The sequence below is a fragment of the Doryrhamphus excisus genome, chromosome 3 (assembly GCF_030265055.1).
Source record: "Doryrhamphus excisus isolate RoL2022-K1 chromosome 3, RoL_Dexc_1.0, whole genome shotgun sequence".
In the NCBI taxonomy this organism is placed as follows: Eukaryota; Metazoa; Chordata; class Actinopteri; order Syngnathiformes; family Syngnathidae; genus Doryrhamphus; species Doryrhamphus excisus.
The window spans coordinates 16,476,107-16,492,217 of NC_080468.1; the positions used below are offsets into that span (position 1 = coordinate 16,476,107).

The following is a 16,111-nucleotide window of genomic DNA, read 5'->3' on the forward strand; positions in this document are numbered from 1 at the left end:
AATAAATATAGTACACGTATAATTCCTATTAATTGAGTGTAGTAATATGTAAATAAAGAGGTCATATGTCCGACCATAGGTCTGAATGTCGGAGATGAACGGGTCATGTGACGCTGCGTGCCCCGATAGAGCTTAGCGTCGTGTTTGATTGTCTTTTGATGGCGTGTAAACGCCGGAACATCTCCTTTGTGTTTTTACGGCGTCCATCACATCTGCTAGCTGGTCCTGCCTTGGAAGAAGACCACACGTTGCACCAGTTGGTGGCACCAATCAGAAAGTGCTTGGGCGTGAAGCAGAAGGTCCAAAGTGTTTGAGGAGCGTTTGGCGAGCGTTTGGCGAGCGTTTGGCGACTCTCCGGTCCAAATGTTTGCGTTTGCAGCTTTCCACAACGCCGCCACGGCCATGAGTGAAATAACAATGAGGATGTTTCTCCACTGGAGATGTGGATGGATGGCGTGCCTGCAGGTGATCCATCTTCATGCCACTTCATAAATGCATTCAGCACGTATCTGGAGAGCGCGTTACAATGACATAGCGTCACGTTAACACGCAAGGACGGCGCCCGCTGCGGCGCTGCGGCCGCGCACGTTGATCGGGATCGCTTTAGATCAATGTCCTGTTGGCGAGCACGCGTGGACGACCTCGCGTGGCCGGAACTCGCTTCCTGTGTCGAGGTGAAGACTACGGACTAGACAGGAAGTCAATTAGCGGCGTGCTGGCCTTAATTGAAGCCTCGCAGAAAATTAAAGCGTACATGCATGTTATTCATACGACTGTATACATATGTATCTATATAAGACCATATATATACATTATATACAAGTTTTATTAACTCTTATAAACCCCATATCGGAAACCTTGTTGGGTGATATCACGTGACATCATAGTGATATCGTCCCTTGACATAATGGGGAATTATGGTGTGATATCAGCGCGATATCATAGCAACGGCAGCGTGGAGTCTGTATCGTGGTGTCATATCATCATGCGATCATCATGTGATATCAGAGCATAATATCAAAGTGATATCATTATAGCGTGACATCATAGTGTAATACCATAGCTTGAAATAGTGATATCAACTTGACATCGTAATGTGATATCATGGTGTGATAAGATCCTGTGATGTCACAGCATGATATCATAGTGTGGCATCATTGTGTAATATACTGAAATGTGTGATATCAAAATGTGACATCGCATTATGTCATAGTGTGACATCATAGAATAGTATCATAGCGTGATATCATCATGAGGCATCATATCATAGTTTGATATCATACGCCTGATACCATATGCCAACATTATGGCGTGGCATCATGGTGTGATATCACATTGTGATATCATAGCATAACGTCAGCATGAGGTGATGTCATCATAACCTGATATCATAGCACAACATTATGGCATGGCATCAATGTGATATCATATCATAGTTTGATATCATAGCCTGATACCATACGCCTGGCATCAAGATGTGATATCACATTGTGATATCATAGCATAATGTCAGCAGGAGGTGATGTCATCATAACATGATATCATAGCACAACATTATACCATGGCATCAATGTGATATCACCTCATAGTTTGATATCATAGCCTGATACCATGCGCCTGGCATCATGGTGTGATATCACATTGTGATATCATAGCATAACGTCAGTACGAGGTGATGTCATCATAACATGTTATCATAGCATAAACATTATGGCATGGCATCAACGTGATATCACATCATAGCTTATGATAGCGTAGTGTCAGCACGATACCATGATGTGACGTCTTCACACGGCATCATGACGTGATATCATAGCGTGACGTAATGATGATATCATCAGGCATCCGTGTCCACATGTCCTATACGTGGACGTGTGCAGTGGACACCCCTCCATGGCTCGTTTATGGCCTTGACCTTTAATTGAATGTTGGGCTTTACGAGGCGCCGCAAGCTAACGTGCCGCTAAAGTTCACACAGGTAATTCTTTGTTAATTGTGTTTGGATGCACCTATTGGGGGGGTCCCGGGGGGGGCCCGGGGGGGTTGATGAGGTTGGTGTTTGTTTAGCATCTGCGTTTAGACGACTGTTCCTCTTTCTTCCCGGAACATGTACCACTCCAAGTTCTTGTTGTTGCCATGACGACAAGACACAACAACAGCGTCCTCCGTCTTCGAGGAGCTCCTTTCAGCGTCTCCTTCAGTCCTCGTGACGTGTCTGTCAAGTGTGAGAGAGCATCACGTGGCCGCGTGACGGTCGGCTCGCCCACGCCGTTCTCACGCTCACACTCAGGCCGGAGACACCGCGACGTCTGCTTGATTGACAGGTTGACTCGTAGAAGACTGAGAGCGGAGACGACACGCAGCAGGTTAAAAAAAAACAACATCTTCTGTTTGTGTGTCACGGATGCCTAATCAGACCCGAAGCCGCCGTTTACGTTTGATTGACACCTGACACCTCATCATCTCAGACTCTGATCCTTGAAGAGAGCAGGACACCATCAGCCATCACAGCTTTTGGCGCTTTGATGCTTCACACTTTGGGGACATGTGGACAGAAGTATATGGACACCTCCCCCGAGGAGGATGTTTGGATCCATCTTGGGTATGGTTGGTCTTGGGACATCCACCCTGGGACATCCACCCTGGGACGTCCACCCTGGGACTTCCACCCTAGGACATCCACCATGGGACGTCTACCCTGGGACGTCCACCCTGGGACGTCCACCCTGACATCCACCCTGGGACGTCCACGCTAACCTCCACCCTGGGACGTCCACCCTGGGACATCCACCCTGGGACGTTCACGCTAATGTCCACCCTGGGGCGACCACCCTGGGGCGACCACCCTGAGACGTCCACCCTGGGACGTCCACCCTGGGACATCCACCCTAGGACATCCACCCTGGGACGTCCACACTGGGACGTCCATGCTAACTTCTACCCTGGGACAACCACCCTGGGACAACCACCCTGGGACATCCACCCTGGGACGTTCACGCTAATGTTCACCCTGGGACGTCCACCCTGGGACGTCCACCCTGGGATGTCCACCCTGAGACATCCACCCTGGGACGTCCACCCTGGGACGTCTAGGCTAATGTCCACCCTGGGACGTCCACGCTAACGTCCACACTGGGACGTCCACGCTAACGTCCACCCTGGGACGTCCACACTGGAACATCCACGCTGACATCCACCCTGGGACGACCATGCTAATGTCCACCCTGGGACGTCCATGCTAATGTCCACCCTGGGACGTCCACGCTGACATCCACCCTGGGACGTCCATGCTAATGTCCACCCTGGGACGTCCACGCTAATGTCCACCCTAGGACGTCCACGCTAATGTCCACCCTGGGACATCCACGCTGACATCCACACTGGCGTCCACGTGGTCTCCCGCGTGTCTTCCATCTTGAATGACGGAATAAATGAATAAAGAACGTCACCAGACGTGAAAAAGCCTCTCAGGGCGTTCGCCGCTCTTCCCCGCCGACGTTGACACAACGTGTTCCTTCCACCACGTCGCTCGTGTTCGTGTCTGCGACCGCCGATCGTTCCGCTCCGAAGGGCAGCGCGGCGACCGACTTTTCTAGAAATAGCAAACACACTCGCACTTTCATCTCTGGAGGGTCAGCCGGCGGTGGCGTCTGCTCGCTCGTTAGCGTCTCTCGTTAGCCAGGAAGACGCTCTCAAAGAGCAAACAAGGAAGTCAATTAAGGCCAATCAGAGACGGCGCCGCGCACCAGACGGACGAGCGGCGTGTTCTCCTCCGGCGCACGTGGCGTCGGATGGTGCCACCCGCCAGAACCGCGCCGGCACGCTGTTAGTTTGGCGTGGAAGTGTGGAGCCAGGAAGCCTTTTAATATTTCAAGCATCAAATTAGCTTTCGTGAAGATGCACGCTCCGCAAAAACATCAAACATAAATGAAGCCACGGCGCCACGCGCACACGGCGCCCCCTAGCACACAAGACGACAACTACACTGGAAGATTCCCTAACAATATCCACTGGAAAACGCTCGGTTTCAGAAGGCGTGGTGAAACTGGCCCTTTGTGATGTCACAGAGGGGCACACTTCCTTATATGGTCATAGTGAGGAAGCCCGTGTGACCAATCACAGAATAGTGGGCATGTCGCCCTTCAGCCGGGTTGATTTACGTCCCCCGCCAGCCACGCCGAGACACACGGTAAAGACGCCGATGCGAGGACGCGACGCGTCTCAGAGGAGCCGAACGTCCCGACCGCACCGCCTGCTTGCTAGCCGCCATTTATTAGCCGCGCCAAGGTGACGCTCAATGTTACACACACACACGGGATGTCAACGTCATGAAGTTATTATTCTCACCTGATTATTATTTATTATGAGGGCTCATCCTGTGTGGGTATCGATCCTATGACCTTCTGGTCGCCAGCCGGGACCTTGATGTTTGATTACGTGAAATAAATCTTTGAGCTGCATAATTAAAAGCCGTGGTCATGAATAAAGTTCTACATATATCTCCATTACTGGCGGATGCGGCTGGTGGACGCAGGACGCGACGCGGCACGCATCCGTGCGTTCGTCCTTTCACTGACGGACGTGTCGATTGTGGTTGCAGACATGCGAGGCCTTCAGGCGTTCCTGGACGAGACGTGTCGGCAGGGTCTGGAGGTGTCTGTCCAGCGGGTGGACAGGAACATCAGCAGAGTCTTCACCGAGCTCTTCACCTCCATGAGGACGGAGCAACTCAACCGCTACAGGGACACGCTGAGGAGAGCCATTCTGCTGGTCAGCCCCCACGCCGCCCACGCCTTCATACAGCAGGTACCGCTATATGTATACGTATATGTATACTTACATCCACGCCTCCATACAGCCATCCTTTATCACCCTTAATTGCTTCCGTGTGGTATGATTTATTCTTTAAAAATGGAAAAACCTTTACGACCTTCTAAATGGGATTTTTAACATGATTAGAGCCCTCTAGACATGACATAACACCCCTATAGTCACCTTTACACCCCTTTTACCCAATATATTACACATAATTAGAGAAAATACGACATATAAGACATAAAAAAACTGTTTACGACCTTATAAATGTGGTTCTTAACATTATTAAAAGCCTCTCAACATTAAATAACACCCCTATAGTCACCTTTACACTCATATTACCCAATATATTACACATAATAAGAGAAAATAAGACATAGAAAACCTGTTTACGACCTTATAAATGTGGTTCATAACATTATTAGAGCCCTCCCGACCTGAAATAACACCCCTATAGTCACCTTTACACTCATATTACCCAATATGTTACACATAATAAGAGAAAATAAGACATATAAGACATAAAAAACCTGTTTACGACCTTTTAAATGTGGTTCTTAACATTAGAGCCCTCTCAACATGAAATAACACCCCTATAGTCACCTTTACACTCATATTACCCAATATATTACACATAATAAGAGAAAATAAGACATAGAAAACCTGTTTACTACCTTATAAATGTGGTTCATAACATTATTAGAGCCCTCCCGACCTGAAATAACACCCCTATAGTCACCTTTACACTCCTATTACCCAATATGTTACACATAATAAGAGAAAATAAGACATATAAGACATAAAAAACCTGTTTACGACCTTTTAAATGTGGTTCTTAACATTAGAGCCCTCTCAACATGAAATAACACCCCTATAGTCACCTTTTCACTCCTATTACCCAATATATTATACATAATAAGAGAAAATAAAACGTATAAGACATATAAAACCTGTTTACTACCTATTAAATGTGTTTCTTAACATTAATAGAGCCCTCTCGGCATGAAATAACACCCCTATAGTCACCTTTACACGCCTATTACCCAATATATTATACATAATAAGAGAAAATAAAATGTATAAGACATAAAAGACCTGTTTACTACCTTTTATATGTGGTTCCTAACATTATTAGAGCCCTCTTGACCTGAAATAACACCCTATAGTCACCTTTACACTCCTATTACCCAATATGTTACACATAATAAGAGAAAATAAGACATATAAGACATAAAAAACCTGTTTACGACCTTTTAAATGTGGTTCTTAACATTATTAGAGCCCTTTCGACATGAAATAACACCCCTATAGTCACCTTTACACTCCTATTACCCAATATAGTACCCATAAAAAGAGAAAATAAGACGTATAACACATAAAAAACCTGTCTAGGACCTTTTAAATGTGGTTCTTAACATTATTAGAGCCCTCTCGGCATGAAATAACACCCCTATAGTCACCTTTACACTCCTATTACCCAATATAGTAGACATAATAAGAGAAAATAAGACGTATTAGACATAAAAAACCTGTTTACGACCTTGTGAATGTGGTTGTTAAAATTATTAGAAGCCCTCCCCACATATCATCACAACATGTCTTTGAATTTGACTTCATTTCACCGTCTTTTATGCTTGAAAATGCTTGTCGGGAAAAATATGTAGCGTGTGCTTTCATATGCATATTTCTGGACTAATACTTGTGGAAGGCTGTAGTTAACCACAACACCGCAGAGAGCGGGGATGTGACTTTACTTCCTTCATGAGTGTGCACATCATGCCGTGCGTGTGTGTGTGTGCGTGTGAAAACATGTGCTTTTTAATCTGCAACAACAACACGAGCAGCACACGTGTTGATGAGATGCACGGATGCTTCTTCATTGGGTGGACACGCTCATGGCTGGCATGTCACCTCTGGCTGGGCGTGTGCGCTAAGGTGAGAAGGGCTCGTGACCTCCACAAATGGCGGCGCTGCTGACCGTGTCCAGCGTCTCAAGAGGCCAGTCAGGCGTGGAAACGCTGCTCATTAGCTTCCTGTGTGGGGGGCAGAGTCACTTCATAACACACGTATGAAATAAACACCCAACACAACACATGCTAGCCACATCGTCTGTGTGGGAGTGGGGAGTGGGGGGGTGGTGGTTTTATCGGAACCAGCCACTGCGATGACTGTGATGAGCATGGATATTTAAATGTGAAGTGACTTTTTTGGGCCTGTCAGTCACCGAGTGTGAAGTGAAGCTAGCAGCAGCGGGAACGTGAGCAGGAAGCAGTGATTTATTTAGGAGATGCATTCAGGGTACAAATCACACATTTATCTTTCATGGCCTCTAAAAAGGGGCCTCATCCACGGCTTCTTCAGCCGCTTCATCCATTGCTGAAAATGCTCATGCATTAGCATGCTGCTAATTTGGCCCTCTTCATTTATTCATTGAATTGTTAAGTAACGTTATTTAGTAATAATGTCAATTCAATAATAATAACCGTAATTCATTGATGTAAAACTTATATTTAAGGACAAAAAGTTTTCCAGTGTGGGCCACATCGTGATGCAACTTTGACATGATGTATATTTAAAAAAAAAACGGCGAAATAACGAAATAACACCCCTATAGTCACCTTTACACTCATATTACCCAATATATTACACATAATAAGAGAAAATAAGACATATAAAACCTGTTTACGACCTTTTAAATGTGGTTCTTAACATGATTAGAGCCCTCCCGACCTGAAATAACACCCCTATAGTCACCTTTACACTCATATTACCCAATATGTTACACATAATAAGAGACAATAAGACATATACAACCTGTTTACGACCTTTTAAATGTGGTTCTTAACATTATTAGAGCCCTCTTGACATGAAATAACACCCCTACAGCCACATTTACACTCTTATTACCCAATATATTACACATAATAAGAGAAAATAAGACGTATAAGACATAAAAAAACCTGCTTACGACCTTGTAAATGTGGTTCTTAACATTATCAGAGCCCTCTTGACCTGAAATAACACCCCTATAGTCACCTTTGCACTCCTGTTACCCAGTATATTACACATAATAAGAGAAAATAAGACGTATAAGACATAAACAAAACTGTTTACGACCTTGTAAATGTGGTTCTTAACATTATTAGAGCCCTCTTGACCTGAAATAACACCCCTACAGTCAACTCTACAGGCATCTCACTTTTGTCATATTGGTGAAAAAGCCTACGGTATTATTAATATCACTTTCTTGTAGCTTATTTAAACTTTAAAATAATATTCATACATTTTCTTTATTGCCATTATATTTTGGCTTTATTTGCCTCATATGATAAAACTTCCCCCAACCTATTTTCCTCGTAATATTACTTTAAAAAATATTTATACTCTACGCTACTGAAACTGATTTTTTTGTCATAATATTCTGAATTTATTCCTGCAATATGACCACTTTTTCCCTAATGGTTAGATTTTATTCCCGTAATATTACAGTTTATTTTTTACATTTCTGCCGCGGTTCTTATTTTTACAAATATTCCAACTATTTAAACTTTCTTCTTGTAATTTTTCTTCTCATAATTATAACTTTATTCATACATATTTGACTTTATTCTCATAATATTATAACTTTTTCCGCTGCCTAATTTTCTAAAAATTACAACTTTATTCCTTATTGTCTCTCATGACATTGCGTCTTTTTTAAAAAAAAAAAAACAAACTTCAGAATTTTAAGACAAAAAATTTTAATTTTCTGATTTTGACATTAATTATTTTCATTTGACTAAATTAATTTAATTTGCTTTGTTGGCAATTTTTTTGTATAAAAAATAAAGTAAATAACAATCTCTGTGAGTTTAATATATAAGTATGGTACGCATCCCTAGTTCTAGCTAGCTAGCACAAGACAGCGTTTAGCGTTTAGCACAAGATGCTGTTTAGTGTCGTGTCAATAAAGTTGATTGAGTCCTGCAGCAGTGTGACCTTATCATCTTTGACTTTGCTCCTAAAAGTCATGTGACTAGCATTAGCTATCAACAAAGAATGACAACGTCTCTCTCTCTCACACACACACACACACACACACACACACACACACACCCGAGGTGATTAGAGCCACCCTAATGACGGACTAATTGTTGCGTTAATGATGATTGCCGCTGATCTCAGACCTGCCACTCATTGCTCTCTGGCTTCAGCGGGCACGGTGTCAGTTAGCATGCTAGCCACTTAGCAGCATGAAGGTCAATTGTGTAAATATTCATCATACATAAATAAGAATCCTTCACCGGGTAATCAAATCTACGACTGCTTCGCACAAGAAGGTCTTGTTTTAATGCGTTTGTCCACACCTGCAACAGGAAGCTAGCATTAGCACGCCGGAGGATGGGTCCGTTTTTAAACACACACACACGTGCACGCACACACACTCCATGACAAAACCGCTAATTGTGTCATTTTTCAGCCTCATGTTGGCGTTAGCGGCGGCCATTAATCTGGCTAATGGAGACCTAGTGAGTGGAATGCTCCTTCAGACGTTCCTCCTCTTTTCTTGGCAACGGATGCCAAAAAAAAAACACCTGCTTTTTCTGATTTTCACTCATTTACCAGCTTGGAAAAAGCCCTTGAACGCATCAACGACATTTTAGGTCTGCTTTTGGCACACGAGCATCAACGTAGCGTTAGCGCCACCCTGCTACCCCCCCGTCCCTTCACTGCGTATCAACAAAGTTAATGACGGTGCGAGTGGATACACACACACACACACCTACACACACACGCATACACACACACAGATGGTGTCAAGTTCTACCACAGAGGCCATTTTGGCCGTGTGGGGCCATTGACTACTCCTGTGGCCATATTGTTTGGGAGAATCATTCAGCCACTCAGGCACCATCATGGCTGACACACACACACACAAACACACACACACACACATACACAGGAGAGTGTTAGGAGAGGAGAAGATGCCTCAGGATGTAGTAGAGACACACAAACATGGCCTTGCATACTAAAATACAGGAAGCTGCATCATTGAGCCGCATTACTAGCAACACATGCTCTTTCATCTCAGACCTCGTTTTTTGTTATTAATTTGTAATAAAATCTTTGACAAAAACTGAAACCAAAGCAAATTTTTCCGCCAGGAAAGAATATCAATCCAATTATTCCATCCCAGACACAGAACCACCTTCTAAATACGGTTCTTAACTATTTTTTGATATACAGTAGTAGACATAATAAGACAACATAAGACATACAGGACATAGAAAACCTGTTTACGACCTTCTAACGTTATTTTACAACATGTTCATGTTGGGATCAAGAACGTCAAGAACCTTCAAATTTGTCCTTCACTGAATGGCTAATAGAAGCTAACATGAGGAGCTAGCCCACCTCAGTCCAGGAACTGGAGAGCCTGTGGAGACCACGAAGGAATTTATCTTCCACTGGACAGACGTTGGTGTTATCTTGGCCATGTCCATCTATACTGCATTTTTGGAATATTGCTTTCCGTTATCAGGAATAATACGAGTATAGATTATTCCAATGATAAGAAAATGACTTATATCGGTAGAAATGATAAACGTAAACAAGCCGAGTTGGTGACATCGGGCCGTAGTAGATATCATCTTCCTCAATGGCCAGCACGGCCATTACAGTTTGGGGAAGGTTTATAGCATATAGCATATAGTGTGCAAAGGCTGATGTCCTATTAGAAAGTTAGCCAGATTGTTACCAATAAATGTATGTGCTTTACCATTTCAGATAAGTGTATTTCATTCTTAAGGTTTCTAGCTTTTTATACAAGACTTAGATATCATATCGTTTTGATATCGTCATATCGTGATACGTCCCCAAAATATGGTGATGCTAAGGTACAGTATGCTAAGGTCCATATTGCAGAAGCATACTGTTCAATCATTCATTCATTTTCTACCTCACGAGGGTCGCGGGGGTGCTGGAGCCTATCCCAGATGTCTTCGGCGAGAGGCGGGGTACACCGCCAATCACAGGGCACATACAGTGAAGAAAATAAGTATTTGAACACCCTGCTATTTTGCTATTTCTCCCACTTAGAAATCATGGAGGGGTCTGAAATTTTCATCGTAGGTGCATGTCCACTGTGAGAGAGATAAACTAAAAAGAAAAATCCAGAAATCACAATGCATGATTTTTTAACAATTTATTTGTGTGATACAGCTGCAAATAAGTATTTGAACACCTGTGTATCATCTAGAATTCTGACCCTGAAAGACCTGTTAGTCTGCCCATTAGAAGTCCACCTGCACTCCATGTATCATCCTGAATCAGATGCACCTGGTTGAGGTCGTTAGCTGCATAAAGACACCTGTCCACCCCATACAATCAGTAAGACTTTAACTTGTAACATGGCGAAGACCAAAGAGCTGTCCAAAGACACCAGAGACAAAATTGTACACCTCCACAAGGCTGGAAAGGGCTACGGAGCAATTACCAAGCAGCTTGGTGAAAAAAGGTCCACTGTTGGAGCTATCATTAGAAAATGGAAGAAGCTAAACATGACGGTCAATCTCAATCGGAGTGGAGCCCCATGCAAGATATCACCTCGTGGGGTCTCAATGATTCTAAGAAAGGTGAGGAATCAGCCCAGAACTACACGACAGGACTTGGTCAATGACCTGAAAAGAGCTGGGACCACCGTTTCCAAGGTTACTGTAGGTAATACACTAAGACGTCATGATGTGAAATCATGCATGGCACGAAAGGTTCCCCTGCTTAAACCAGCACATGGTGTTCAAATACTTATTAGCAGCTGTATCACACAAATAAATTGTTAAAAAAATCATGCATTGTGATTTCTGGATTTTTCTTTTTAGTTTATCTCTCTCACAGTGGACATGCACCTACGATGAAAATTTCAGACCCCTCCATGATTTCTAAGTGGGAGAAATAGCAAAATAGCAGGGTGTTCAAATACTTATTTTCTTCACTGTATAGACAAACAACCATTCACACTCACATTCATACCTGTGGACAATTTGGAGTCGCTAATTAACCTAGCATGTTTTTGGAATGTGGGAGGAAACTGGAATACCTGGAGAAAACCCACGCATGCACGGGGAGAACATGCAAACTCCACACAGAGATGGCCGAGGGTGGAATTGAACCCTGGTCTCCTAGCTGTGAGGTCTGCGCGCTAACCACTTGACGGCAGTGCAGCCCTTTTTTTTAAGCCAGATGTTCAAAATACATGTTTAGCGTTCATAACTGTTATGTGTTAAGTTGCTGTGTGATGATTATGGCCACGTTCAGTCTTTTTCGATGTCTCGAAAACAATTGAGTTTTGTTTTGGCTGTTTGTTTCTAGCTGTGAGGTCTGTGAATGCGCGAGGAGAACATGCAAACTCCACACAGAGATGGCCCGAGGGTGGAATTGAACCCTGGTCTCCTAGCTGTGAGGTCTGCGCGCTAACCACTTGACGGCAGTGCAGCCCTTTTTTTTAAAGCCAGATGTTCAAAATACATGTTTAGCGTTCATAACTGTTATGTGTTAAGCTGCTGTGTGATGAATATGGCCACGTTCAGGCCACGTTCATGGCCACTCAAAACAATTGAGTTTTGTTTTGACTGTTTGTTTCTAGCTGTGAGGTCTGTGAATGCTGAGAACATGCAAACTCCACACAGAGATGGCCGAGGGTGGAATTGAACCCCGGTCCCCCAGTTGTGAGGTCTACGCGCTAAACACTCGACCGCCGTGCCGTCCCGAAGCATACTTGATATGGAACATATGAACAAATAAAAGAAAAAAACTAATAGCAAGGCAACAGGTGGCGCTACAAACTTGGAGCACGCCATCAGAACTTCGAATGGCGTCGTCGGCGATTTGGTAATAATGACATCACACTGCAGCAAAGGAAGCGTGTTCGCTTTTGTCAACGTTTCATTACATGGATGGATGGGAAAAGTGTGTTTCCACAGGTGTGTGTGTGTGTGACTGACAATGAAGGCAGTGTGCTGAATATGTAATATGACCACCCCCACTCTCCCACCCCCACCCCCCGCCCCCACTGGACCACATCACATCCTCCACTTTGAACGCAGAAGCAGAAATAAAAAAGCACTTTTTAAAGCAAACACATAAAAAGCCTTTTTCATGCGCTAAGGCTTCCTACCCGGGTTCCTATGCTAAACAACCCGCGGTGAAGACACACCAAGCACAGGACCTCCTAAGTCACTGGTACTCTACACAGAACTCATAAAGTACTCATAAAATACCCTCATAAAGACATGAAACACCTTACTTTCATCCCTGTGGTTGCCTGCCAGCATTTACACCTTCTTCACGTTTCCTCTAGTCTGGAAGGATAACACCCCCCCCCCGCCCCCACGTCTCCTTGTAACTGCGCACCGAATCCATGACCCTCGAGCATGGCATCATCTTCATCCTTCATCACGGTCACGACAGAGAGAGCAGAGAATATGGGTGGGCGTCTTTTAGATCACTTCCACCGCGACGGCTTTCCTTTTCTTTGGCGCACGCTTATTTTCCTGCCTATCCCGAGACGGGGGGGGGGGCACACACCACAATAAATAGTTCTCTGAAGAATCTGGTCTTGATGACCCAGTTTTTGTTTATGGGCGCATAACCACGCAGCGTCCGAACGCAACACGATGTAAAACGAGCACCACCTGTGTAGCTAGCATGAATGTATGTAAGACATAGGCTGTGTTTGAAGCCGAATACTAAATACTACATACTTCCATACTGCATTCTGCATACTGCATACTGCATACTGCATACTGCATACTGCATACTTTATTCCCCTCATATTTTGACTTTATTCTCGAAACATTATAACTTTTTCTGCAGCCTAATTTTCAAAAAATTATATTTTTGTTTTAGTCCTTATTCCTTATTGTCTCTCATAATATTACGTCTTTTTAAAAAATAACTTTTTTCAAAAGTCAGAATGTTAAGACATTTTTTTTGTAATCTAACAAGTAATTTTATGAGAAAATTAAAATTATTAAAATTAGTTAGTGGCTGTGGCTTAGTTATAAATTATCCGATAGCAAATATAATCTACAATAAATTGTGTGTAAAATGAGTAAATTCTGATATTAATTAATTTCATTTGATGAAATGTATTTAATTTGTTTTGTTGGCAATTTATTGCAATAAAAAATAAAATAAATAACAATGTCTGTGAATTTAATATATCATAAATGACATTGAATTAACAAAGTATGGTAAGCATCCCTAGTCCTAGCTAGCTAGCACAAGCTAGCGTTAGCTGGCTAGCTGATGCTGTTTAGTTTACACTCGCTCTAAACTCGAACTGGAACGATTTTTTTTTTAAATCAGGCAAGAAAGTGGACGTTTAGATCCGGAGTGTGCCATTTATTTGTCCAAATATCAACCGTTTACAATTTAGTTCGGACGAATTTGGCAAAATTTAAGCTAGCCGAAATTTCACAAAATAAAACACCCCCTTACTTTTCTCATACAAAAAAAAACATAGTGATAAATCACTGCTTTTACTTTGAAAAAAAGAAGCCAACCAACTCGTAATACATCCTGCTTTACACCGCAGTTTGGTCCATTTTTTTGACGCGGCGTTGCATCCTGGGTAATTTAAGTGTGAGTAGTAAGCTGATGATACATGCTCAACATTTCTGGCGAATGCAGTATACATCGGGGAACTTTTTGTATACTCAAAAATCGCATACTACCAGTGTAGCCACACTGCATACTCAAATATTAGAGTAGTAGGTAAGTATGCGGTTTCGAGCACAGCCATAGTGTACATACGTACGTACGTACCCTCCATCATGTGTGTAATAGAGTCTTGTTTTTGTGTGTGTGCAGGCGGTGGAGACCAACCTGGCGTCCAAAGACAGTCACTGGGTGTTTGTTAACGAGGTACGTGGAATACTTCACTAATACTTCCATCAACAAATTGTACTCGGCGATTCTGTTGGCTGATCTCCCACACTGTGATGAAGGTCTTTCTGTTTTCTGTGCGTTCTAAAGATACACAAACAGATAAAAAGAGATAAGAATTCACTTAATGGGACAAATATCCTCCATTTACATATCATGTGACCTGCATATGAACCGAGCGACATTGTTATTATTATTATTATTGTTATTTACATTGTTACATCGAAGAACTACATTGCTGGCATAGTGACACACCTTGCCACACCACACCGGCTAGCTCAGGGGTGGGCAAACTTTTTGACTCGCGGGCCGCATTAATTTAACAAAATTGACAGGGGGGATTATGTAGTATTTTACACGTAACAGTCCATTTTTACACCTATATTTTTACACATATTTTACATGTAAAAGTGTCATGCAATCTGCTATATGTGCACTTTGAAATCATTTATTTGATGTAAAGTGTGTTATAAATGTATTATTATTATTATTATTATTATTGTTATTTTTATTAGAATTATTATTATTATTAGTTATAGTAATGTTATTATATTATTATTATTATTTTGTTAATAATAATAATATTACTACCATTATTATATTAATATTATTAACAACAATATTAATATAATAGTAGTATTATTATCATTATTGACAACATCATTATTATTATTATTATTATTATTATTATTATTATTATTATTATTATTATTATTATTATTATTATTATTATTATTATTATTATTATTATTATTACTATTATTACTATTATTACTATTATTGTGCTTGTGTTCCTTTTTCCAGGAGTATTTTGTAAACAACAGACCACATCAAATAACGAAATTGATAAAGCAGCTACCTCAACCATCAAAAAGTTGGCCCAAGCCACGATGCCAGGTTATGTGTTGAGTTTAAATGAAATACTTTGGAAAAAACAGGCGGGCCATATTGAAACACTTGGCGGGCCGGATGTGGCCCCCGGGCCATAGTTTGCCCACCCCTGGGCTAGCTACTAGCCGGCTAGCGCTCACAATGCCTCAAGCCACTAGCGGAAATAAAGCTACATATTGGACCTGCCGCCGCCATCAACAGCATTATTTATTTACTCGGTATGATTTATTGTACGGTGGACGAGTGGGTACTATGTTGGTCTCACAGTTGGAATCTCCATTTGAGCATCCCCGTGTGTGTGTGGCTTTCGTCGGGAACCATGCACGTTAGGCTAGTCGGAGTCTTCACATTAGGGGTGGGAATGCTTGCCTGCAATCCAGTATGCTGTGCTGTGATTGGCCGCTGATTGTCACGAGAACAAGCGTCAGCTATAGAAGATAGATGGATATGAGCAACATATTCCATGTTGCTCATTGGTCGA

General features: G+C 42.6%; 1 protein-coding gene across 3 annotated transcripts in view; it reads left to right on the forward strand.

Annotated features, from left to right (window-relative positions):
* Positions 1–16,111, forward strand: part of grid1b (glutamate receptor, ionotropic, delta 1b) — a 125,155-nt gene that overhangs the window by 71,403 nt on the left and 37,641 nt on the right. For all 3 annotated transcript variants that reach the window (XM_058065692.1, XM_058065689.1, XM_058065691.1), the window contains exons 4-5: positions 4,601–4,806; positions 14,665–14,718. In XM_058065692.1, the coding sequence (XP_057921675.1) occupies positions 4,601–4,806; positions 14,665–14,718 (260 nt within the window). The remainder of the gene's footprint in view (positions 1–4,600; positions 4,807–14,664; positions 14,719–16,111) is intronic.